General features: G+C 38.5%; 1 protein-coding gene across 2 annotated transcripts in view; it reads right to left on the minus strand.

Moving 5' to 3' along the window:
* sfl (N-deacetylase and N-sulfotransferase sfl) overlaps window positions 1–24,947 on the minus strand; it is a 248,346-nt gene that overhangs the window by 24,583 nt on the left and 198,816 nt on the right. For both annotated transcript variants that reach the window (XM_011639513.3, XM_011639511.3), the window contains one exon: window positions 18,657–18,854. In XM_011639513.3, coding sequence (XP_011637815.2) covers window positions 18,657–18,854 — 198 coding nt within the window. The remainder of the gene's footprint in view (window positions 1–18,656; window positions 18,855–24,947) is intronic.

Genomic DNA, 24,947 nt, shown 5'->3' on the forward strand with positions numbered 1-24,947 from the left:
TTCGATTACGCGGTTCGCGTCCTCGAAGTTCCCCGCCGATCAACGCTATCGGCAATAGCACGGTGCTATCGGCACGCGCGTTTATCGGGTGCGATGCAAATCACGTCGTTTCGGTGCTAACGGAACGTTTCGCCACGGCACACAGTAGGCAAAATCGTTAATCTAGGCGGATGGAAATTTCAAAAGAGACTGGCAATTAGACGTTACAAAAGCAGAGAGAATTAAATTTGAGATATTTTTAGTTTGTACAAATTAGAGAAACACATAATACATTCGTAAAATTCAATGTTAAAATCAGTAATTATAATAATGCCAATAGGCGCCAACAAATGTACATGTACAAATTGTACACATAATACTAATAAAGTAACATAGATTCGTAAATCATTCGTATATTAATATTTCTTATTCGTTTGCACACATCTTCATTCTTAACATTGTTTGGCTAGATCCGATTAACTTCCTACTTGGCATTTGACATTTTAATAAATTTGAAACATATTTATTGAAGATAAAGTTCTCAGCAAATGATGAGTAATTACTTGAAAAATATATAAGATTGCTTGTTCACTGACTCAAATTAGCACGAAGATCGTAGAAGATTATTAATTTAAATATCTACTCCTCGATTAGCGATTGTGAAAATATAATGGACTAATTCTCGCGATTAATTGCGCTATACAAATATCGATCAAGGGTTAAACGAATCAAGAAAGATATTGTTCAGCTTGCGCCGCGCAAAATCGATCGTCTGCGCGGCAGAACGACGATAACCTTGAATGAATAATCTATTGAGCCGCTGCATTCGAGTACATAAAAACAAGCTCGCGCAAGATCTACTTTGCAGCCGCTTTATTTACCTAATTACGATAATGACAGCACCGGTGTACCGATTGCCGGTTCTATATTATGCGGGACATACGGGCCGCATAATACAGGATAAATATTTTCGCTGGCGATTATCGCACGTCCGCACGCACGTCTCGAATCGTCCACGACATTCCGCAACAACAAAACGGAGCTCGCCGTTTTACGATCGGGCTCATCGAATCCATTAAATCGGTCAAGGTCTTCGCCGGAGGATAGAGAAGCATTATCGCCGCGCGGCTTCGCCAACGATACGCATTTATCGATGCAAATGACGCAACCGTTCCGCAAAAGCGTTTCGCTATTCTATCCCGGCAGTAAATGGAGATACTAAAAGACGTCCCTATTTCTCGCGATAAGGTTGGAGGAAGACAGAAGCTCGAGAAGGTAAAGCTAATCTTTCGCGTTCACTTTTTGTCGAGTACAAACGCACTTACGGTGTAATGTATCTTTTAGTTAAAATAGGTAACATAATAGTACTAAAAACAGTCATATTATATTTGAATCTCTCGAGCTCTAATGTAAATTGCACAAGCAGAAGAGACTCTTTTTAAATGTAACTTTTACATTTTATCACAAGGTTTTAAATTTAGGTAATAATAATGTATATAATGTGGATTTTTCTGGCAAAGATTTTGAAAATTAACACGCACAAAATAATTCGTGGAAAGTAAAAATGATTCGAAAGACGCATGCTAAATTCACAAGTCTGCCCCCATGGTTCAATCAAGAATAATTCAACTTCTATTTGCTATCAAATATCAGCGATCGATCTATTAATCGATTCGTCGATCTCATCAATCGGCCAAGATCCTTGAACTTTCCGAACCCGAGCTGTATTATCGTTGCACGACGCTATCGGTCCTCTTATCGGCGACTATGCAAATCACGTTTGCGACCGATCATTTTGGGAAAAGGCCGCGCACGTTACGGGCGATGGTCGTTAATCGATGGATTGTCCAGCGGAATATAATGAAGGAAAGCCACGTCGATGTTATAGTTGTCTCTCGATACGTTCCGATAGAACATCGGTCCAACTAGTTTCCGGTGCCGCGGGAAGGGAGACCGATGAAGCCTCGTACTGTAGACTCGACAATTCCATTAATTCCACGTTCGTCTACGGCCCTTTCATCTACGTGGAATCTCATTAACGCCGCGCGGCGCTGACGCTGGCGTCGATGTCGGCGACGCTCGCGCACTAATTTGCAGGTTCGTCAACAGAACCGTGCGGACTTTAAATTCCCTCTCCTATTCGATTTGCATTCTGTTGCGAGCGCGTGGAAAAAAGTGGACTCGAGCGAATGGCTGAATACGAGTACCGTCCCTATGTAATAGTCGTCCTCTTTCCTCTTCCATCTCTTATCTTTTTTTTTCCCCCGTGGCCTCGCATTTCCTTCTGACAAACTGATCGCTACTGCACCCCCCTGTGAAGTTCTGTCCGCTTTTTAGCGGATATTTAATTTTCGTTTCTCCACCACGAGTACGGGATTTTAAAAGCTCCCTCCCGTAAAAGGGTTACGCTCGTTCGACCGACGACGATCGCGGACGAGCATCCCCATGTCGTATCCACCACACCGATTTTATTCCCACGATTGTAAAATAGATCGGACAGTTCGATCGGGTTTGAAAACTTTCCGAAATAGACTTCAGGAAGCAGAAACGAACGATATCGATCAAGAATACTCTTGAAATTAATGACGAAGTAGTTTCTCATCACCAGAAGAATCGTCCCTCAAAGATTTGATGTGTAAGTGCCATTAGGAAAGTATCGATGAAAGTATTGCTATCGTAGAGCATTTCGTTTCGCAGAGGACACAAATGGAAGAGATGTTGGACACGGGGAAGATTACAATTCCATCTCTTATAATATCTCGATCCATTATTCGATCCATTATCAATCAGATACATACATTCTATGCGCATATCAATGAATTTGAATAATTCAGATAATTTCCACGCATATTATTTACATATATTTAATTATATATTCTAGTTGCTAAGTACATATATATATAGCATGGTTAATAATTTCAAAATCGAAATATTCCTCTATTGAGAAACGGAGAATCCCTCTTTCCTTCCTTTCGGATCTATAACGTAGCTTTTACTGGACGGTCTGCTGCAAGTGTCAAGATGTATAATTCTATTCTTAAACTCCATTTACACTCTCGTCCGTTCTCTCGGAGGGACACGTGTACGCAGAGCGAATTTCAATGAAACTGGAGACAAACTTCTCTTTGAGAAGAAAGAAAAAGGAAATCGAAACGAATGATCGACGGACTCGGCTTTCCGTATACCTGACCAATATCATGGGTTTGACCAACGTTTCTAGATTTCTGAAACGCATTCAGCCAATGTTCGAGAAAACAAATGCACAAGGGGGAACGCCGAGAATTATTCATGAAGGAAAATTTTGGATCCCGCGAGATACTCACCTCGTCTGTCACCGTTATTTCGTATGCGATGTCCTAGCCGTGTCCCTAGATATTTACCGTATGGGTGAGGATCGTCCATTTTTCGAGAATACTTTGAATAATTTAGAAATAATTCAACGTACGTCGCTTGAATAAATGCAGCCCTTTGCATTTATTCGAGCGAATAACGTGCCCTAAGATCAAACATCCCGCACGATCGAAATCAACGTCCGTTGATTGTGCGTATTTGTTTTTTCTTTTATCATATTAACTCTAGTACTGCGATTCAGTTACAGTTTTAGAAGTAACCGCCTGAATAACACGCCTCTCTGAATAGCTCGACCAATTACGCCGTAACGAATCGCCATTTAATCCGAGATATCGCTTACTCGTTAATTCATGAGTCGCGTCATCAAGTCTCGGCGAAAGGTCTATCGTTCTCCTCTCCCGTTCCGCGCCCGGGTCGGGATTAGATTAGATTAGAGCATGCCAGAATACGTCTTTGATTAGAATACGCCGTCGACGCCGTAGCATCGAGGGGTCCGAGTGATTCGAGACCGTGTACTTGGTCGCAGGTTGCGCTTTGAGAGCTACCAAGTGTACGTCACCCACCTTCTGAATAAATCATACCGCTGCGGGAGAAAAGCGACGACGGTACTGGCGTACCGTAGGATCACATCGGTGCACGCTTCTTCCCCGGTTGGCCGGGGGTTGGCCTCGCTTGCCTCGAGACAAGTTTCGTGAAATTTCGCGCACGGTCCGGTAAGTTCGTATGCGCAGTTGGTGCAGGCGACACGGCAACGAAATTGGGAAACAAAGTTACGAGCAAGAGTTGCCAATCGCGGCAGAAAACCACACGGAGTTGGGGATGTAACGGATATTCGGATCAGGGGTGAACAGGTTCGCTCACGGATAGAACGCTCTCGTGGGAATATTCCATGGATACCGAAGTTGCGATGATTCTTCATCGCCGGATGATTTGACCTTTCTTCAAATCAAACTTGTGAGAAAGGTCTTAAGAGGGTCGCGTTTCCGAGGATCGGTTTCCCAACGCGCGTATTGGTTTATAAAACATTTATGCGCCTTTTTAAATATGAATCCGACAAAGATTATCCTTTTTGGAAAACAGCTAAGATATCAGTAATATCAAACTCAATTTTTATAAATTGTTTTATCATCATATGTATTTTTTAATAAAATGCATCATTCTGACTTTGTTTCTCTCGATATTTGCATTATATAACTTCTGTTAATATTTTTAACAACTCTTCGATTATTATACTTACATTTTAAGCTTTCAAATTTTTTTATGATGCAACATAATGCATGCATGTATACTTTTTTACCTAAATATTTATACAATCATGATAAATCAAGAAGTTTTAATATTTTCAGTAGTTTTAATGTTTCAGTAATTGTCTTTGATTTTTTTATTTTGGATTGTGAAATTCGAATTAGCATATATAAGTATATGTGAGGAAATTATTACATTAATTTTCTAATGCAAACAACTCTTGTGCGTTAAATTCAAACCTAAATTTAAATTTAACTTTTTTGCGCTAAATATTTAAACTTTAATTTTTAATTTAACTCTTGTGTATTAAATTTATATATTTTTCCTATACAAAAAAATTTTCCAACCTACTAACTAAACAATTATTTTAAACATTTTGCACTTTTTTCATTGTATTTTGCTGTTTATGTCCAGAATGGGGAAATACACGTATAAATAGTAGGAATACATGTCTGGTGGATAATTACGTTCGTACATAGCTTTGTGTCGAGAAAAGGATAGGATGGAGACTATCCCCATGGAATGCAATCGTACATAGAGCTTATTATGCCGTTTTGTCTGTGTTCGACCCTTTTCATAGGGAGAGGCAGAGCGCTAAATAGAAAGCGTGTGAGAGGGTCGGAATTCATTCGGAATTGAATAGAAATCTTACGGTAAAAAGAAGGGTGCTCGGAGGGCTTCAAGGGGGATCTCCAGCTTAGCCGAGGGAAAGATCTTTCTTGATTCAACGTTGGATGCGAACTTCTCTAAATAATAGATGAAACTAGAAACGGTAAATAGTCGGCCTTACGAGAAAATAATTTTAAAAAATTACTCGCTTTAAAAATGTATTTCTTGCCTTAAATATAAACAGATATCATCAAACATTATTTATCTAAAATAAATGATCAAAAAAAAAACAAACAATCGCAATTTTTACAATGTCACGCGTGTGACAGTTACAATTATAATAAATATACGTAAATTTATATAAAATATTTATTTGTAACATCGCAATTGCTTGTTTCAATGTTTAAAACGTTTCAATCTTTCCTCTATACCGCACTTATTGGATTTTGAAAACTTCTTTTTACGCGACACACAATTCGCCACTTTTCGCCAGTTGCGCAATGTAATTCTTTAACTCGGTCATGCCTTATGAGATTTTCGAAACAGTTGGAAGAAAAGGAAAACAACTTGTAGCTATTTCTAACTTGTGTTGATTGGATCTAAGAAAAAGAGTACGCCGATATAAAACTAAAATTGAATGATATCACACATAATTCTTAGATATGATTTAATGATAGATATGAGCAGAATGAGATAATAATTTTGTCGGTAATTTCCATCTTTTGCAATCGTAAAAAATAAAAAAAAAACAATTTATATAGAAGATTTATATAGAAGATAAAGATAATGCATCTTGGATATTACATTGAAGGTAAGTAATCGAATATTTCATCTTCTTTTTCATGTATAATTCAAAACTGCTCTAGAGACATTTATATACCGGCGAACGATATTTGATTTGTTCTCGTGCGTAGTTGAAATTCGATCTTGAGCTTAATGTAGGTGCGCCAAAGAGACTAGCGGAGAGAAGAGATTGCCGGGTGAATCAGCGATTTCCCTGATCGTTGGCGCGGTATACGTTTTCCGTCTTCGCGAAATCCAGTCTCGCGCGATTTATCTGCGAGGCGTGGACGAGTGGTAGAAGTTAATTTCATAGCCCGCTCACGCCGCTCATGATACTCTCCGTGAAACTGCAGTTCGAGGAAAACGACGATATCGCAGTTAAATCCTCGTGGATGTTGGCAACTTAGCGCGACTCGTTTTATCAAGTATGACGTATATATATATATATATATATATATATATATATATATATATATATAGTGTGTATATATATATACACATATATATACATATACACACACATATATATATATATATATTTTGTGTGTGTGTGTGTGTGTGTGTGTGTGTGTGTGTGTGTGTGTGTGTGTGTGTGTGTGTGTGTGTGTGTGTGTGTGTGTGTGTGTACATATATATATACGTAGAAGAGCGGCGATACTCGACAGGTTGCCGAGAGCCGCTCATCAACAACCGTTTACGCTGAGGGAAAGACGTTGCCGGGGGGTGAAATTACGTATTCCTACAAAAGTTGAATTTTCACGGAAAGTTGGGAGAATACCCGCGCGCGCTGCAAGTAATTTGAGATCTTGATGGACAGTCGTAAACCTCTCTACCTTGTGCAGGCGATGTCGGTCTTTTCGTTCTTTATCACGTCAGCATTTGCGCGCTGCGATACGCTCGAATCACGATTTTTTTTCTTTTTCGATGAAAAATCAGACATGATTTTGTTCTAATTTGCATGAAGACTTAGCTTTCCAATCGTTATAATTTTTGTCATATATAAAATGTCTTCACAAATACTACAAAAATATACAAAAAAACTGGTTATTCACTAGAAACTGGCTTTTTAATTTACTGGACAGTAAATTAAAAGTAAATATGCAATAACTGATCAGAAAATTTTTGTTAGATAATACTGGTCAGCAATTAGCCAGAAACTATCCAGAAACTAGCTAGTTTCAGGCCAATAAAACTCGGAATATTCTGACCAGCATTTTCTGATTAATAACTAGTGAGAAATTAGCCAGATTAAGTTAGTCAGTAAATATCAACTAATTTCTATCAAATAAAACTTAGATTTTTCTGGCTGCTTTTTTAATCAATAACTAGTCAAAAATAGATCAACAATTAATCAGCATCACGGAAAAAAAAACTTCAAAGTAAATAATATCTTTTCTATAAATGAATAAAGAAAAAGTTAAAAGTTAACACCTATATTTAATACAGTTAAAGTTTAAGTCCTAATCTCAAACATTAAAAATAATTAAAAAATAATTAATTATTCAGAAACTGATTAATAATTGGCTAAAAAACTGATATAAAACTGATTAATAAGTGGATAAAAATTGGCCAGTTTCTGATTTGTTTTTTACTTGGATTATACTAACTAACGGAGCTATTAATATATTACATTCAAATTTTTAACAAAATAAGATGAAAAATCTTTTAAGAGTTTAATTAAAGGAAAATCCTTCGCTGTAAATTGCTTATAATTCAACAAATATTGAACTTTTGATATTTTTGTTGAGGAAAGATTTACTCGAATTAAAACGGAGAAAATTTGTCGATAAAAAGAAAAAGCTTTAGAAAATTTAATTAGCAGAAAATCCTTCGTTATATCATATTTATAATTCAAGAACAAACTTTATTGTTAAAAGAAAATATATTCGAATTAACGAGAAAATTCGTAGGTGAAGAGATATGAGATATCCAGTATATTTAGGCATTCTGTATATATATATATATATATATATATATATATATACAGAATACACACACACACACACACACACACACACACACACACACACACACAGAATAATGCAATTAGCGACGTACACCTTTGTGAATCATGTCATTACTCGGTAATTATAAAAGGTAAAAAGATTAAAATATACGTAAGTGATGAAAATAGTAGAATATTATTCCATTAAAAAAGATATTAATATGGAAATCAATGTTAGTAGATGCATTTATTTTTCATGTGCCAATCTGCTGAAAGCGCGTGTTATAATAAATTATAGTATTAAATTCCTTTCTCTTTATAAAACATTAACAACGTTACGACTGACCAAATATCATATCGATCAAAATAGAGAACGGACAGATATATCCGATATATTTTTTGCTAATATATATATTTTTACATTATTTCAGCAATACATTCGATATCGAAAATTTATTCAATTATTAATCATATTTGATTATAAAGATTATGATATCTGAACCTATATATACGTATTATGATTTATATTGTTTTACAAACAATATATATATTGCAGTTAAAAATCGAAAACTTTGAAATAAATATTTTATGCACACATTTTATGAAAAATTTATAAGAGATATAATAAGTATTTATTACCAACGTCATTATAAACCTTTTAAATTTAAAAAATTTTCATTCATTAATTTTATTCGTACTAATTATAGTTTATAATATATCTGCATAGTGCAAAGTTCGATTTATTGAAAGGAATTTATCTTCTTTTACGCATAGTGTAATGTGCCGTTTAACCACATTTCTCAGCTTCTCGCAGATTTCTATCGGCTTCGATCGCGGTTACGGACAAGTCGTATTATCTCAATCCCTTCTAGTCTTTAGCTGAAGACAAAGAGCGAGAATGGAGAATCCGCGAGAAGGGAAAGCGTGGAGTGGGGTCCATCCGCCGATTGAATGGAGGTCGATAAGACGAGCACTCGGAAGCGGCTTGAAAGTTCCGAGGGATATCTGGCAAAAAGGGGGTGATATCCGTCGGCGTTCCAAGGGAGCTTTGAACTCCTGCGTACGGACTGCCTTCGACCAAACGAACTCCCGACGAATCCTCTTGAGGGCAAGGCGGATCATTCGCTGGCGCAAGAAGGTCACTGACTGATGTTCTTCTATGCCAGCTTAAGAAGTGCTTTATGAATTTCTCGGGTTTCTCTGCGCCTCTTGATCCCTTTTACGCGTTCGTCTTCCCTCGCGCGAGGCCCCCCCGCCGATATCGCAATGCTGCTGCAAACGTGTTTTGAGACCTGCTCGAAGACGCAGAGACGAAAGATCACAAAGAAATATGACCTTACTATCTATGCATTTCATCTATGGCACTCCGAATTTTCCGAAGGAGCGCAGATCAAAGAGTAATAATACTTTCTGATCTCACGGCCACTGGTTCATGCGCCATTCTCCCATTCTTGTTTCCATTTATTTCCATTTTCTCGCGTTTTATCGCGTATTTTGACGAGATTCAAGCCATAATAATGAATCGATCTCTTTTCTATCCTTTCAAGACCGAAGGCTATTTTTAGCGACTATTTTTAGCGATTGTTACAAGCTTCGATAAATACTTTGTTATCACGACGCGCAATATCAAAATTGTGTATCTTTGCAAAGGCGCAAATTGCTCCTGTTGCCTTTTCATTAATTCGTCAAATAAATCATTCTCTCCTTCCCTCCCTCCCTCCCCATCGCCGCCGTATGAAAGTAATAAATTCGCGATACCAGTTGCTCGTTGAATCACGAAAACATAGCACGGAAAACATGCAAAATGATTGAAACGCGTAATTAATAAATCCGTCGAAAATTATTCGTACGGAAAGTTACCCGCGGTTATTGTGGCCGCGGGATAAATACATAAAACAATCCGACCGAGAAACGTTCACGGCCCGACAAATGTGAACGTGTTGCACGTCGCTGAATTACGCCGTCTGGCGCGTCTGGCTGAATTTCCGCACTCTCCCAAGCGGAAGTGACACCCGAAGACAGTGTGGCGTTTCAGAGACGTATTTATTACGCCGACACTCTATACGCCGCGCGGATGGAGGTTGCGAAGATGGAAAGGGCGGGAGAAACACATAACCACAAGGAAATTCGGTGAAACCTGTCGAGACAATTAAGCGGGCGAGTCACGAAGGGGGTGTGTCTTTACTACCATCGTGCCGGCGCGGAAATGTGAAATTCTACGCACATGTGGAAGCCATGTAATCACGCTACGTTTTATGGATGAGAAAAAAATACGGATCGTAGTACATACGGTCTAACAATGGAGCCAATATCATGGAAAATGTAGGAAATTTTGCGGCTGGTATTTCACGGCAAAATAGTCTGCCGAGAATATAATTGACCGTTGAAGTAATGATTACGGCATTTCGGTGAATTTTCAATTGTCCGTTATGGAACTTTTGCTGACGCATTGTATCGGACTTCTTTGTTCTATATTTCTCGCGTTCAATACCATGTTTTTTCATTATATTCCTCAAGTATATTTTCATCTCTTTGAATTTATTGTTGTACATGGTATTTAAAATCCAACCGCGTAATATAATGTATCTTTTCGTTTTTCATTACGTTTAAAAAAAAGTATAGCCTCGTATCAGTATAAATCAGTATCAGTGATAAATAATACAAAATACATCGGCACTTAAAACTTTTTTCAAAGATCACTCTTCTAATTTGAATTGTACTATGCTAATCAGCATAATATATCTTAAATATATATAATTTTATATATTTTATGTATAATTTATATATAATTTTATATATTTTATGTATAATTTATATATAATTTTATAATTTTGCTACTTTAATTTTTATGTATCCGTACATTGATTAAATTTCGGTCAAAAGTTCAGTACTGGAAAGAACAGAAAGAGATCTTTTATCTCGAGTGATACGGTACGCAGGTCAAAGGAAGAAAAATTATTGGCACAATGATACGGGAAGGCACGAGAAACGACCAGCAGTGGCAGCAGTGGCAGCAGTAACACTGATTGCGAGGCCGAAACAAATGAAGGATTTTACGATCGGACAGATACGCAACGACGTAATTGAGCATGGCGATAATTATTACGGTTCTCGGACCGGGCAAGCGGGCCACGATCAATCTCCTACTGAGAAGAGATGAATTTTCCGCTTTTTTCCGCGACACTTTTGTATCGATCACCGCCATAATTGTTTTCCAATCGGCCGGCATTCGCTTTTCATTATTTCCTCGGCCCGTATTAATTGCTTGTCTTATTTCTACCATGATGTCTCTCGGATCTTTGTCCCGCGGGAATTTATCAATCCGAAAACCGCTGCTTTTCTGTGTATGGAAATAAAAATACGATTAATTCGGCTAGCGCTTTCCCGACTATTAATTACAGGGTTCCCGGGATAATTAGGCGAAAACCGCTGAGGGTATTAATCAAGCCGGTAATTCACCCGCTTGATTTCCACCAGCTTAAAACGGCAGTCCCGAATTGGCACGGCCCGGGATCCTAATCTGTTCGACATAGCGCCGAAATTTGTTTGAATTCTTGATGAGGGTTTTAATTTACCGATCTTTACGCGCGCGCTTCTATTCCTCACTTGAGTACTCAGGCACTCTGTTTTACATCCGCCATTCTTTCAGCGATTCTTATTTCGCTCGCCGACCAATTTAATCCCCCAATACAGAGTTTTATCCCATGTTCGTATATGCATTTTGGCAAAAGATTCAATACAAGCTATTAAAAATAAAAATAATAAATGTGATTTAAATTCTTGTATTTATTCTTGTACTGCATATATATATATATATATATATATATATATATATAGAGACAACCAATATTTACGATTAATCGCTCGATTGAGTGTTACTAATTAATAAAAGATACATTAATACGATGATCGATTTACAAATATTCGCATTATTGGTTCACATTATTTAAATTGGGTATACATTATTTTGTGTACTTTCGATATATTTCTCGCGAAATGAAATTAATCGCGGTGAATATATCCTACATATGCACATTAGCAAGCATATCGCTTATTCATATCTGCCGTACATTTAATATACCGGGAAAGATTACGAAGTCTCTAATGATTATAACAAGTGGAGATTGTATCGCACCGACGAGAGTGAATCACTTTACCATATATATGGTACTTTATCTCGACAAGTATTATTAATTCCGTCTAACGATTTCTGACTAATGTTACCAGCAATAAAATAAGTAAATCATTTCGTTTCATAGGTACGAATCCAAAATATGTGAAAATAAATGAAATTATGTGAAATTTATTTCATCAGCAATATTTCTATCTGTTTTTCATTTCGATTGTTCAGGATAAAAATTATTCAACGAAATATCTTCAAAAACATATTTCAAATAGATAAGAAAATATCATCCATTTTAATATGAAATTTTAATATAAATTATTTAATCATTTAATACTCAGTTTATATTTAATATATACCTTTAAGATTTGATTTGACTACAATTATATTAAAATATATAATCTGTGCACATACAGAATGTTCCACAATTCGCGACCGAAATTTTTATGACATATTCTTGACTTAAAAATAAGATGAAAATTTTAATACGAAAATGTCGGAATTATAATAGTTTTTAAATTATTAGTGATTAAAGTTCACTAATCATAGAACTAATATTTCGCGCGCTCAGATATGATGATATAAAAATATTATCTCGAGGGCTCTCTAACAACGACAATCGAGATTATATCATATAAATATACTGATATGATATGCAATTATATTTTTATTGAAAAATTATTTTTGCTTCTATAAGAAATATCTATTTGTACATTACGTATCATACCAGTATATTTATATATGATAATCTTGATTGTCGTTGTTAAGAGAATCCTCGTGATAGCACTTTTATCACTTGTTATATCATCATGTCTGAGCGCGTGAAATGTCAGGTCTATGATTAATCAACTTTAATCGCTAATAATTTAAAAACTATTATAGCCTCGACATTTTTATATTAGAATTTTCGTTTTATTTTTAAATCAGGAATATGTCATAAAAATTTCAGTCACGAGAGACACTCTGTACAATAAAGTTGAAAAGTTTCCAAATTTGTGAAAGAAAAATATATATTCTTTTTCTTTCTCTCTACAATCTCTTTCTCAGTATACTAAAATTGATTTTTTGTAATGATTTATCTTTGTTTCATCAAGAGCAAAATAAAACATCACTGTTTTGTTAGTCGTCAATTAAATATTACGGTGCGCGTCGGAAAGTTATTTTTTTCGATCTGCCTCTGTTCTTTCCATGTGCGAGCGTCGGGTGGAGAAAAATATATTTCCCGCGCAAGACCTTCGTCATGTCGTATGTTACGATGCGTCGGACAGATACATATTTATTTCGAACGGAAATCCGCGAAGTCCGGCCGTTGTCGGTCGTACGTCATGTCGTTGCGCGCACGAGTACATGCATGTGTACGATGCCGTAATGTCCCAATACGTGTTCAACGACGTGTAACTCTTTGAGAAGAGAGAGCAGGCTAGTGAGGCGACAGGCAGAGATCTCTAATAGCCGCTAGATCCGAATACAAACGAGCGGAAACTGTCATGTTCACGTAAACGCGAACAAATCCACGTAGGTAAGAACAAGTGTATCATGTAAACAGAGGTACTTTTCTGCGTTTCCGAAAGCCTTAGATCTACTTGTATTCCACTAGACTATCAATCATGTTATTTCTTAATACCTAAATATCTTAGTTTTCTTTTCCGTAATAAAACGCTAAAAATTGTGTGTATTTAAAGATCACTTTAAATTACATGCATTTTTTTAATGTTTGAGGTCTTTTTGAGTACACGTAATTAATACAAGTGTTGAGATACACTCGTTAAAAAATAATAGTTCAATGAAAAAAAGGTCTGATGTTTGGTCAGTGAACAATTTTAGAGACTGCTTTTATATTTTTGTGCAAGTTGTATGTAGTACGTATATGGAATGGTAAAAATAGATAACTGCACCGTGCGTGTGATGTTTTAAAATATTTCACATTGTAGCTGAATCAATATTACTTTATCTTTCGTATGGAAAATTCTCTCGGTCTTATACCGTCGAGCTTACTTATGTCGCGATAACTATATATATTATGTCTGTTCCTGGTCATATTATTAGCTACATCACCCATTTAAATGTGGAGAGACAACACGCTGTAGTTGCGTTATTTTTATTCCGCAAGTATATTTGCAAATTGTAACGCTTGAAAAAAAAACGGATAAAAAAGATTTAAAAGATATAAAACGAGAATGTCATTCATCGTATTGTTGGATATATAATAAAATTTCATTGTACATGAATAGAATGTAATATCGCAATTATTTAATTGGTACAAACTCTCGTATATTTTTCCGGAGTAGAAGAACTTATGTTTCCGACTATAACTGTCTCAATTAGTTGGAAACTGTTACGTCTGCAACGACCAAGAAATGAAATCAAACCTTGGCGCGAGCAGTGTTGTACCTCTCTCGAGAATATACAATATCTCTTTATCTTATTCAGAACGGCAATATCTCAAGTAATTACGCAACACACTTGTACACGTTATATGCAATTTGGCTTGGTATAAATGGCGGGGGTTTACGTGACAGACGTTGATTTTCTTCTACGGCATGAAAATAAACGGCAGCGCGCGATCCCTCCCTCGAAACGCCACCGGTGGCCCTTGCGAAAGGCTGAATAAATGCCGCATATTTTTCATCCTGTAATTCCGAAATACCTCCGCACCGAGATGTTACTTCCGCGCGAACGACCGTATCGCGTATATTATAATTGTGTGCCGGAAATCACGGAGACGGGCGCAGCCGCTATTAAAAATTCAGCCCCGTGCGTGTGTACGCCGCGGGCACGTGTACATAATACCGTTCCCCTCCCCATAAATAATGGAGGAGCTAAAAATGTGCCCGTAATTCGCGCGCGCGACAAAGTAAAGATAGCTCACACGCGATCTTCCCTGCGCATCCTCCGGACAAGATACTCCCGGATCCGTGACGACACTACTCATTTATTTTTCTTACGAGCCAACGGGCGTGCGGAAGTATCCCGACGAGAATAACGGAAAGGGACGGGAGAGATCAAGAAAAATTGCGAACAATGCGAGACAAGGCGCCCTGAAAGAGAGAGAAAGAGAGAGAGAGACGGGACAAAAGGCAGACGAGTCGCGAAACGAAAAGACGGATTCGAGATGAGAATCGCCGATGCATGCTATGGAAAAAAAAAAAAAAAAAAATATGCGTCACAAAAGTTGATCGTCGTTTTTGCCTCGACGACACGCGTCGTGGAACGTTTACTCTTTGCACGACTTTGCTATCCTCTTCCTTCATCGATGATGCCGCACAGGTAAACGAAGGCCATGTCGCACAGCTACGCTAGTGTCGGGAAATAACCCGAGAAGGGAGAGAGGGGGCATGCCGAGGTTGGAGAGCGTGATCGATATCGCCGTTTTCCCGATTGAGAAATAGAAGACTTCTTTCTCCACGCTGATAACACGCGAACGTTTATTGAAGGTTCCTCGACAGACAGACACGCATCGAGAAACCCCATCAATGGGAATAGATTAAAAAAATCAAGAGGGATGAGAGAGAAATTCGTTTGATTGTCATGTGTCGAATAGAGTATCGGCGATAAACGCAATTGACATTTGACTGTTTCATCGGTTTTCACATATGTCAGAGAAGTTCGTGCTAATTCGGCCTTTCTGTAATTTTCTATAAAAGTTTCCCTTGTTACGTGTCTTATTGTAGTTTATTTTTATAAAAAAAGATTAATTAATGTCAAACAATGTTCTTCGCGTGTATTTTAATATCTATTTTTATATCTTATACAAAATTTTTACTCTACATGTAAAAATTTCTGATAGAATAGGTTTTCAGTAATTTGAAACATCTTGTGTGTTTTATATCTGCATTATTCATCGTCCGCGATGTGGGCATAATCGATAAAGCGATACGAGTGCACATAAAAGCAGTTAATAAGCAATAAAAGCTGCAGGCAAGATAAAACAGACGCTGCTCGTACGTAAGGTAAAACGGGTTGAAAACTCAACTCGCTTATAGAAACTTCTTCCTTCGCCCCTATTTTTCTTACGTCCCCGGTTCGAGAGAGTATCCCGGGGCGAGATATCGCATTTTATCTACGCGCAGCTGGATCCCCAGATTCAAAACTTTTCCATATCGCATTACGTACATGTATACACACGGCGTAAGGCAGATATACCCCGATGCTCCTCTACACGCAAAGAAGCCCGCGCGTCAATAAATATTTCATTAGGTACAACATTGTGCGTCGACGTGTAACGACGTCGCATGTACGTTGTGTACGTATGCGGCTTGTGTGGCGAGCACGATTCGACGCGACGCTTTCCATATCTGCGCCTCGCAATCTCCAACAACAAAATTTGCCTGACGCCACACACAGGTGGACGCTGTGCGGCCAGAGTGGACGACCCCCCCGTCCACTCCCTACTCTACCCTCAGGCGCCGGTATCGATTATGAAATTGCGCCGGATAAAGCAAACGAGAGACCACCGCGATGAGCTTGGTCGGTGATTCTCTCGCACTCTCGTGAACGCGTATCGTCCCTGAGTCCCGGTCCTGTTGGTTACCTTTCCGATCATATCGGCATACCGATGCTCTATTCCTCTAGCACACAGGCGACAATACTCCACGCCTCACCGTTCGCCACTTCACGGGGGGGTGCGCACCACCCGCATGTTCACCCCGTATCGAGCCGTGTCGCGCGTATTCGTCTCTCTTACGGCGGAGGATGGTTCGAGCTCCCTAATCGCTATTCGTCTCTATCTCATGTTGTGCTCTAAACTACAATATGCTCTCTCATGTGCACCGTGTCACATAGCTGCGTCGCTATAATTCCCGATAGACGCCAAGGTTTGCGGAAGCGGGATCGCATCATCCCGTCATTATTATTTAATCAACCGCGGAAGAGTCGGGAGATAATAGAGGGGATACGTAGGACTTCCGCCACTCTCAGGATTTCATCATCCTATTTCGAGATCCGAGGACACATCCGGCTTAAGCTCTTTCTCAGCGTCAAAGTTTCGAACGACCCCATACACGACTCGACTTCTAGCCTATAACAGGCTTTTGGCCCGGCTATTACCGCTTAAGGAATGCGCATATCATGAATGAAGTAAATTTCGCGATACACCGTGTCCCCAATAGCGGATTCGTTGAACTTTTCAGGTCATGCAATTTTCGTGGAATGGAAATGTGAAATCTTGCGCGCAGCTGTAAATAGACACGAAATTTCATCGCCTGATGTAGCTTCGTTACATAGTTGTGCCACATTATGTACGTTTCCTGTTTACTGTACTATGGACAACGTTAATATTTATTTAATAAGTCATCCGAATATCGGGACATTATACAATACAGTCTATACATTTAGCTGTTAACGATTTATATTGTCATATATCAACAATACCCACGTAGCTATGTAAAGTTGCATATTGAGAACAAAGAGAATATCCCAGGTCTAGCCAATTATTTTGTCTATTACTAGTTGATATTATTCTAAATTCGACATTCTCACGGATAATTTCAAGAAAAGTAATATAAGAGATTTTATAATTTCTCGGAGTATGAAGATTCAATAAATCGAATGTGGCATTAAATGCGGAAACTAATAAGGTGGTTACAAAAGCCGAAGTAAGTGTTTTCACGTCGACATTGAGCCGATTTCTAATTCCCTAGATGGAAAAAATGGTTTTAAAATATTCGTGGAACCCGTATAATAGCGTAAAAACTGCCTGGACTTTACGATGGTCGAGAAATTTGCATTTCTAATTTTTATACCGACATTCACGAAATAACATCGCCAACGATGTAGTAAAACCGGGATTTGCGGAATCTCCATCGCGGAATTATAAACGCTGAGAATTTTTTGAAAAATTCAGATCGGCGGGTACGGGAGAATTACAAGATCTAGGTGATATAATTTTTTTTCGAAAAAATGTCGAAATATTTCCTCCCGATGAATGCTTGCGACACTGACGAAGATTTTGTGAAAATGAAATGTTCAATGTGATGCTCAGAGCTTCGGAAGTAGAATATAATTTACGAATTCTTTCCTCGATGAATAATATGGTAGAATTCGATGGGCGATTTTGTGGAGAATTAAAGTAAACATGCGAATTTACCACGAATCTATCATTTAAAAGTATGAAAATAAAGTGCTCGTTTCAAATTCATGAAAGCCGTTTATCATTTCTTTCTTAAAGCGTTTACGAATAAAAAGGACCGCGAGATAGTGAACTTACGGCATATTCAAGAGTATGTGTCGCGATATCGATCGACTTCAGCAACTAGGTGCCATTAGCTATATACTTTTTGCCTAATAGTATGAACTATTGCAGCCGAGAACTCTCCGAAGAAAGCTCATGTTGGCGACCCACTTTCAGATCGTGCTACGGTAAAATCTTTTTTTCCAGAATCAGGTCGGTGCGCATAAAAGACGTGTTGCGAAATGCGGTGCATGCAAATAGGTCAGACGCATCTACGAACGTGTTTTATCCGTCTAAGTAAATCAGTTATTTTATAATTATCTATCGCAATAAAAGCAGTTCGCAGATCAACCATCAGATTCGAATAATAATTGTTTAGTCAATAAATAAGAAACTTCGTTTCGAGTTCCTTTCGTCCTGGCCGGTACCCAAGAAAAATAGTCCGTACTCACTTTATTCGATTATAAACTAGTAGCTCAGCTATCTCTCGACCTAGCCTCGAGTATAGAGTTTCTACGAAGACCAACACTTTCGGGTCTATCCTTAATCGAGCTTCACTGCGATGGTCTGGTGCCGACGGAAGTCTGGTCGCTCCTCTCAGAGTCGAACATCGTATCGCTGGCTCTGGCCTCGTATCTCGGTGTATTAAGCTGCAATCATAAAAATTATTTATTTTATCACAATTCATATTATATTTAATAAAGAAACTAGTTATTATATAATTTTTAACATATAATTAAATGCACGTCATTTAAAGCTCGATATTTGTCGATCTTTGTCTTGTGATCTATATCGTAATTTTTTTTAATTATCTTAAATTTACTTATTATTAAACATTGACAAGCGACAATTTATTAATATTTTCTAATGCAAAGGAAAAAGCCATTGATACATCTACATATCAAGAGTCTGAAGAATGTCTGCGATATTGATCATACGCGTATAACGGATTTTCTTGAGTCGTCTCGTATCTCAGAAGTTTTACATATTTATGAGATATTTTCTTGTTATAGAGCGAGTCTCGGCGTTGCTTTATGCCACGTTACAGTTTTCATGATAATACTAAATATTTTCTCAAAGGGCAAGGGGAACGTTTCGATTGGCCTCAGTCCAGGAGCGAATTCTTCCGTCGAATTCTTCGTAACGAAACCCTCGTAACGAGCGGCTCTCGAAGAATGCATGGCAGCTCTTTCAACCTGTCCTCAAAGTTCCGCTTTCAACATAGACGGATACATCCCGCACGGTTTATTCGTGAGAACGCGGACGTAGCAACGACGCAGGAATTTTGGAACGTATGCGTAGCTCCACAAAGGACCCTTTAGCGCCGCTGCAACGAGTCCTTCCGGACAGCTATTAACATCGAGCATTCTGTCAGTCTCTTGGTATTTACCGCGTGGAAGCTACCCCGTTATAAATGTATACGTAATTTTTTTTCCCTTTTGCATCATATTCGGCATCATTTTGAATTATAAAACTATAACACTCAATATTTTTTAAAGATTATAATTTAAAAAAAAAATAGGCTTTATAGCAACAATTCTGCTGGTGTCTCACCATTTGTGTATTAACTTATTTGTATTTGTATTCTATCTATATTTCTCAATGTAACTTTTTGATATACAATAAATTAAATTAAAATTAAATTTTCAAAAAAGAAAATTAAACAGCTTGTATTTCATGAATACGAACAATTTTTTCTTTCTTTTTTTTTCTTTTTTTTTTTTATTTGATATTCTACATTTTTTATTCAAAGTCCTTTTTTAGATTTTATCGAGTTAAATGGGATAGTGTATAATCTGTTTCATGTATAAATTTAGTCTACGACTATAGATAGTCGCTCGTTGAGCTTCTTTATATTGATATTTGTTACGAGCAGATACAGCGGTACATTATCAACGCATCAAATTAGTCGTCCAACAATCGAGCTTCTCGCCATAAACCGAAAATCGGATCTTTGTAGTGAAGCGGGAATAAACCAGGACCAGGTCGACGTTCAAACATGTGGGGACATTTTCATAATGGAACAGCAATAACTATTATGGTATACGAATTCGTCGAATTATTAATTGGGACGCCAACACGATCAATCGTTCTCATAATTAGTACCTGTATATGCCATAACACCCATTGATGCGTAAAAACGTTTAGCGCAGCATACCGAATTACATCGAGATATGAATGTGAATATTATGAGTGCATACTAATTAATGTCATCGCGTATCGAATGGATTATTTTCCAAACTACCACATTGAGAACTTTAATAAACGTTATGAAAATCCCTAAAAATATTTAAGCGATAAAAAAAGGGATATGTTCGTAATTATGAACGAAAAATACATTTTTTTTTTTTATTATATCATGACTCTGTCAATTTTTTTTTCGAAAAGGAAACGAACGTGTAAGAGTTTCTGAAACCGATGGATAAAGCGATGAGTGAGATTGAAAGGGTCGAATCCCTGGCTTAGATGGAAGCGAAACAGATTATCGATGATGCACTTGCGCTTCGTAGCTCTTATCCTCTCCAGTTTACAATTTATGCACATTAGGCGTAGACGCATACACGCAGCTTCGGTCGAACTAACATTTACCCTCGTAGTACTGCTTTAGTCGTTGTTATGGAGTATTTGGTGTAACTAAATTCCGAGCAAATCTTTTCAACGTATCTGCAATCGCAGACGTAAACTATAAATATCGCGATAAGGAATCTTTGACGTACGTGCGTAACACCGCCGTGTAACGATAATACCGCCGTGTAAAATGTAATTTCCCACGACATGTGAAATGTGCAGAAAATATTCGCGAAATTTTTCCGCAAAGCTTACGGCTTATCTGATTTGCATTCCGTCGATAATTTCGTCGTTAATCGTCGATCGATCTCTGCTTATCGAAATTTCCCGTCTTCGTCTTCGTGGTGCGCGTGTTTTTGCAATAGCTTTCATAAAGATATGCTCGTGGTAGGAAACAGAGGTATCGATCCTGATATGCCTCATACGCGTGTGCATGCCCGGCGGTGCGTCGAATGGCTCCTCTGCATTTCATGCGCGGGTTATCGATGCAATATTCTTGACATTCGCGTGCATCGAAGTCGTTTATCCGCGTGCACGGGATCATTCGTAAATATCGGGGATCTGCAATCCTACCCACAGTTGAGAACGCGAGGAGTATGTACTCTGTGTATATTGTTTCTCTCTGCTCGCGGTAAAAGTTTAAAACTGGCTTTTCCATTCCATTCCATTCGATATGATACCTAGACGCGGACTTCGTACACACTTTGCCTATCTTTCGAACTAATAACATTTATGATAATGTCTTAATTTAATGTTTCTTAACTTGGATATCTCAATAATACATTTGTGTCTCAAAGAAACGCAAAATAAAATAAACAGCATTTTTCATTTTACATTTTTTTCTATTATTTATATCAGAATAAAATATAAAATTGAAGCTGCGTTATTAAAGATTAATCGGGATTTTTAATAAATTAAGATTATTAAAAATCAAAATCATATGTATATCATGTAAAATAAATATTTATGTTTATATAACGATAAAATGTGAGGATCGGTTGACAAAAAAAATAGCAAACAGTTTTTTGGATTTTGGAGAGCATTTCCGAAAATTTTGAGAATGCTGCTGCTTCCGCTGCTGCGAGATAGGTTAATTAAGATAGGTTATTAAGAGCCTTAAACGTCAACGTGTAAATGGATCTCACAATCAATGATAATGAGCGGCAACGTCATACACGGAGATCTAAAATCTGATGGCTACACATTGCGTGGCTTCACGTGCGTGTCCGCACAGAGGCTTTCAAGTACATTGGTGATCTAGGACGGGAGAGATACGATGCATCATCCTATCGCGCACATCAGCCGTGGCCGCAAGTAAGCCTATTAGTACGCCGGGTTATTAGAGGATACCATCTGACCCAAATTCCGAGTCCTTATCGGTTATAGGCGTACGCCAACGTGCGTAGGCATCCTTAACGCGAATTTACGACAACGTTGTAAGCTCAGGTATATACGCGCGCTGCCAAGCTGTCTCAACTTCTGAGTGGAGGATCCGTCGTACAACTATTCAGAGACGTATCAAATCGGAATGCTCCGTTGCTCAGGCATTATCCTATCACGGACATGATTGACTTATAAACGATGAGCAAGCTTCTGACGTATCGCGAGCAAACGTAAAGTCGATTTCAATCGGGACAATGGTGCTATGTAGATGTGGCACTTCGTGGACTATGATTAGAAATGACTGGTATTTGTTTCGTCATGCAGATGTGATGTTGGATCAATTCACGAAAGAGATCTATAATAGCGTAAAAATGTATACGTATGTTGCCGTCGTTGCAATCGGAAACTTTTGTTTCCTGTTGGAATCGCCATATCATAGTTTCTCGATAAGTCCCCCAACGTTCGACGGGACTTATGCAGATGTATCGATATTAACCACGGACGAAAAATATGCAACTATGAGTATGATGCGAAGTCCGCGAGTGCAAAAAGAAGGTATACATTTATTTGCTCGCGTTAGAGCAAGATTGCAGATATTGTACGATCGTTCTGGCTGTTTTTTCTGAATTTTGGATGCATCATTCTTAGTCAAAATTAACGCGACATTTATGAGAGAGAAAAAGAATTTCGAGATGTTAAATGTATAATAAAACAACGAGGAATAAGCCGTAATTGCATAGAAGTGTCGTTAAAAGAGTTTAAATCTTTGTCGAGACATCAGAGCTTATGGTGCCGTCTTACTCTTACGTCGGACTTTTTTATCTCCCATCAACCTTCCGTCGTGCTAAGTGTAACATTACGAGCCGTCAAGGAGGAGCCATCACACAAGAACTGCTTTACACAAATCAAGCCGCGCAAAGTTTCTCCCCATCTTTGCGGGACTTTTGTATGATGAGACGAAAAAAGAGACGTCATTTAGTATTAATAAACGCTATAAGAGAGAGAGAGAGAGAGAGAGAGAGAGAGAGAGAGAGAGAGAGACATCCTTTTTAAAAAGTAATTTTAGATTACGGCCGCCATTGTCGCCTATCGACAGCCGATTAAATTACAGTAGAGAATTGCTCTTGACGCAAGGGGAGCGGCAATGAAACGGAGGAAGAGGCTCTCGAATTACTATGTCGTATAACGGCTCGTCGTCTCGTACTTTTCGCGCGGATAATCGAGTTACGTCCGATGCGTCTTTATGATCCTCTTTCGCTTTTCGTCCCCTTATTGCGCGGCTATGACAAGCGAAGTCGCCAGTACTTTTCGTGTCTTATCGCGCGGGTGTCGTCTGTCTGTCCTTTGTGTGGCGTTCTTATGAGGTACCTTCGCTAACTCGGGAGAAGAAAACGACGGGCGTCTAAAATCGGGTCGGAGTTACATTTTCCGAGAAACTGTCAAAGCAATGTTCGTAGAAATTTACTCGCGCACAATGTTAAACGTACTCTTAACATGAGAATGATCAATGTAGTTTTCTCTCTCTCTCTCTCTCTCTCTCTCTCTCTCTCTCTCTCTCTCTCTCTCTCTCTCTCTCTCTCTCTCTCTGTAAATGGAAATTAAGAGTATCAAAGAAAATTGCAGGTTGATCCTTTTATCTCCGAGCGATAGAACAATTCTTTCAGCGTTGAACGTTCTCTTGCATTAAAATTCCGCGTTTATTCAAAGCACCTCTCCCACACACATTACGTAACGCTCTGTATTTACGGGCGCAGCCGTCAATGCTCATCTCGCTCTTCGCGTTAAACGCACTCAAAACGTCGAGTTAACGTAACTGCTCGAGCAACACAATACGCTATTAGATTCATCAAATATATGAAATAGTCGGAAAGGGCTATTGTGCCCTGCGCGCGCTTTTCTCCGCGCCGCGTGGAAGATGCACAATGCGGCGAGGAGGCGCGCGCGCGCGCGCCTTAACGTCCCAATGCGCCGACAAAACCGTTCGCATAGCAGCTCCTTCCGCGCGCATACTTTCTCGTTAGAGGCAGCGACGCGAGAATCTCTCTCGGTCAGAATGGCGACGCTAATGAATCATAATCGTTACTTTCCGCGCGGAACGTTTTAGCCGGGTTAACCTGAGCAGACGTGCCTACATGTAGCGGTGCAGCAGTACCGCAGCCTATTCCGCAGTTGCCGCACGCAACTACATGCCCCCCACAGCATTCACGAATGGTCGCTTGCCCAGCGTCAATTGATTAAATGACAAACGAAATCATCTTCCCGTTCATTAACCTTGATGTGATTTCCTCTTTCTCGCTCTCTCGCCGTATCTATCTCCGTTTCCCGCCCTCTCTTTTGCCCCATCCTTTGGCTTCGTCGTCATTTGAATTACCACTGACAGAATCTCGTGATCCTCTTTCTCATGTTAATTAGCAGCAAGTGTCCGCGGCCGCCTTTGTGAAAGAATAATAGGGATCAACGTTACACGATTCGTTTAGCGTAAATGTTGGTCGCAGCAGACAATATGTCGATTAGCGGCGCGCACACGCTCTCTCTCTCTCTCTCTCTCTCTCTCTCTCTCTCCCAAATATGCCTTTTTGCAAATGCATTAATATTTAATATATTTAATATATTCGGTCGAATCAAGTTCTGCCCTCTCTCTCGCTTCGCGATATTTTGCTTACTAATACTAGGCTAATATTTTCTAAACGTTGGTGATATAAAATAAATATGGAAACCATAGTGTTTGGAAATATTTGTAAATACCTTGTTTCGAAAACAAAAATATGTTAATATCTGCATTAAATAATGCA

The sequence above is a fragment of the Pogonomyrmex barbatus genome, unplaced genomic scaffold, assembly GCF_055798465.1.
Source record: "Pogonomyrmex barbatus isolate J1 unplaced genomic scaffold, ASM5579846v1 scaffold2, whole genome shotgun sequence".
NCBI lineage: Eukaryota > Metazoa > Arthropoda > Insecta > Hymenoptera > Formicidae > Pogonomyrmex > Pogonomyrmex barbatus.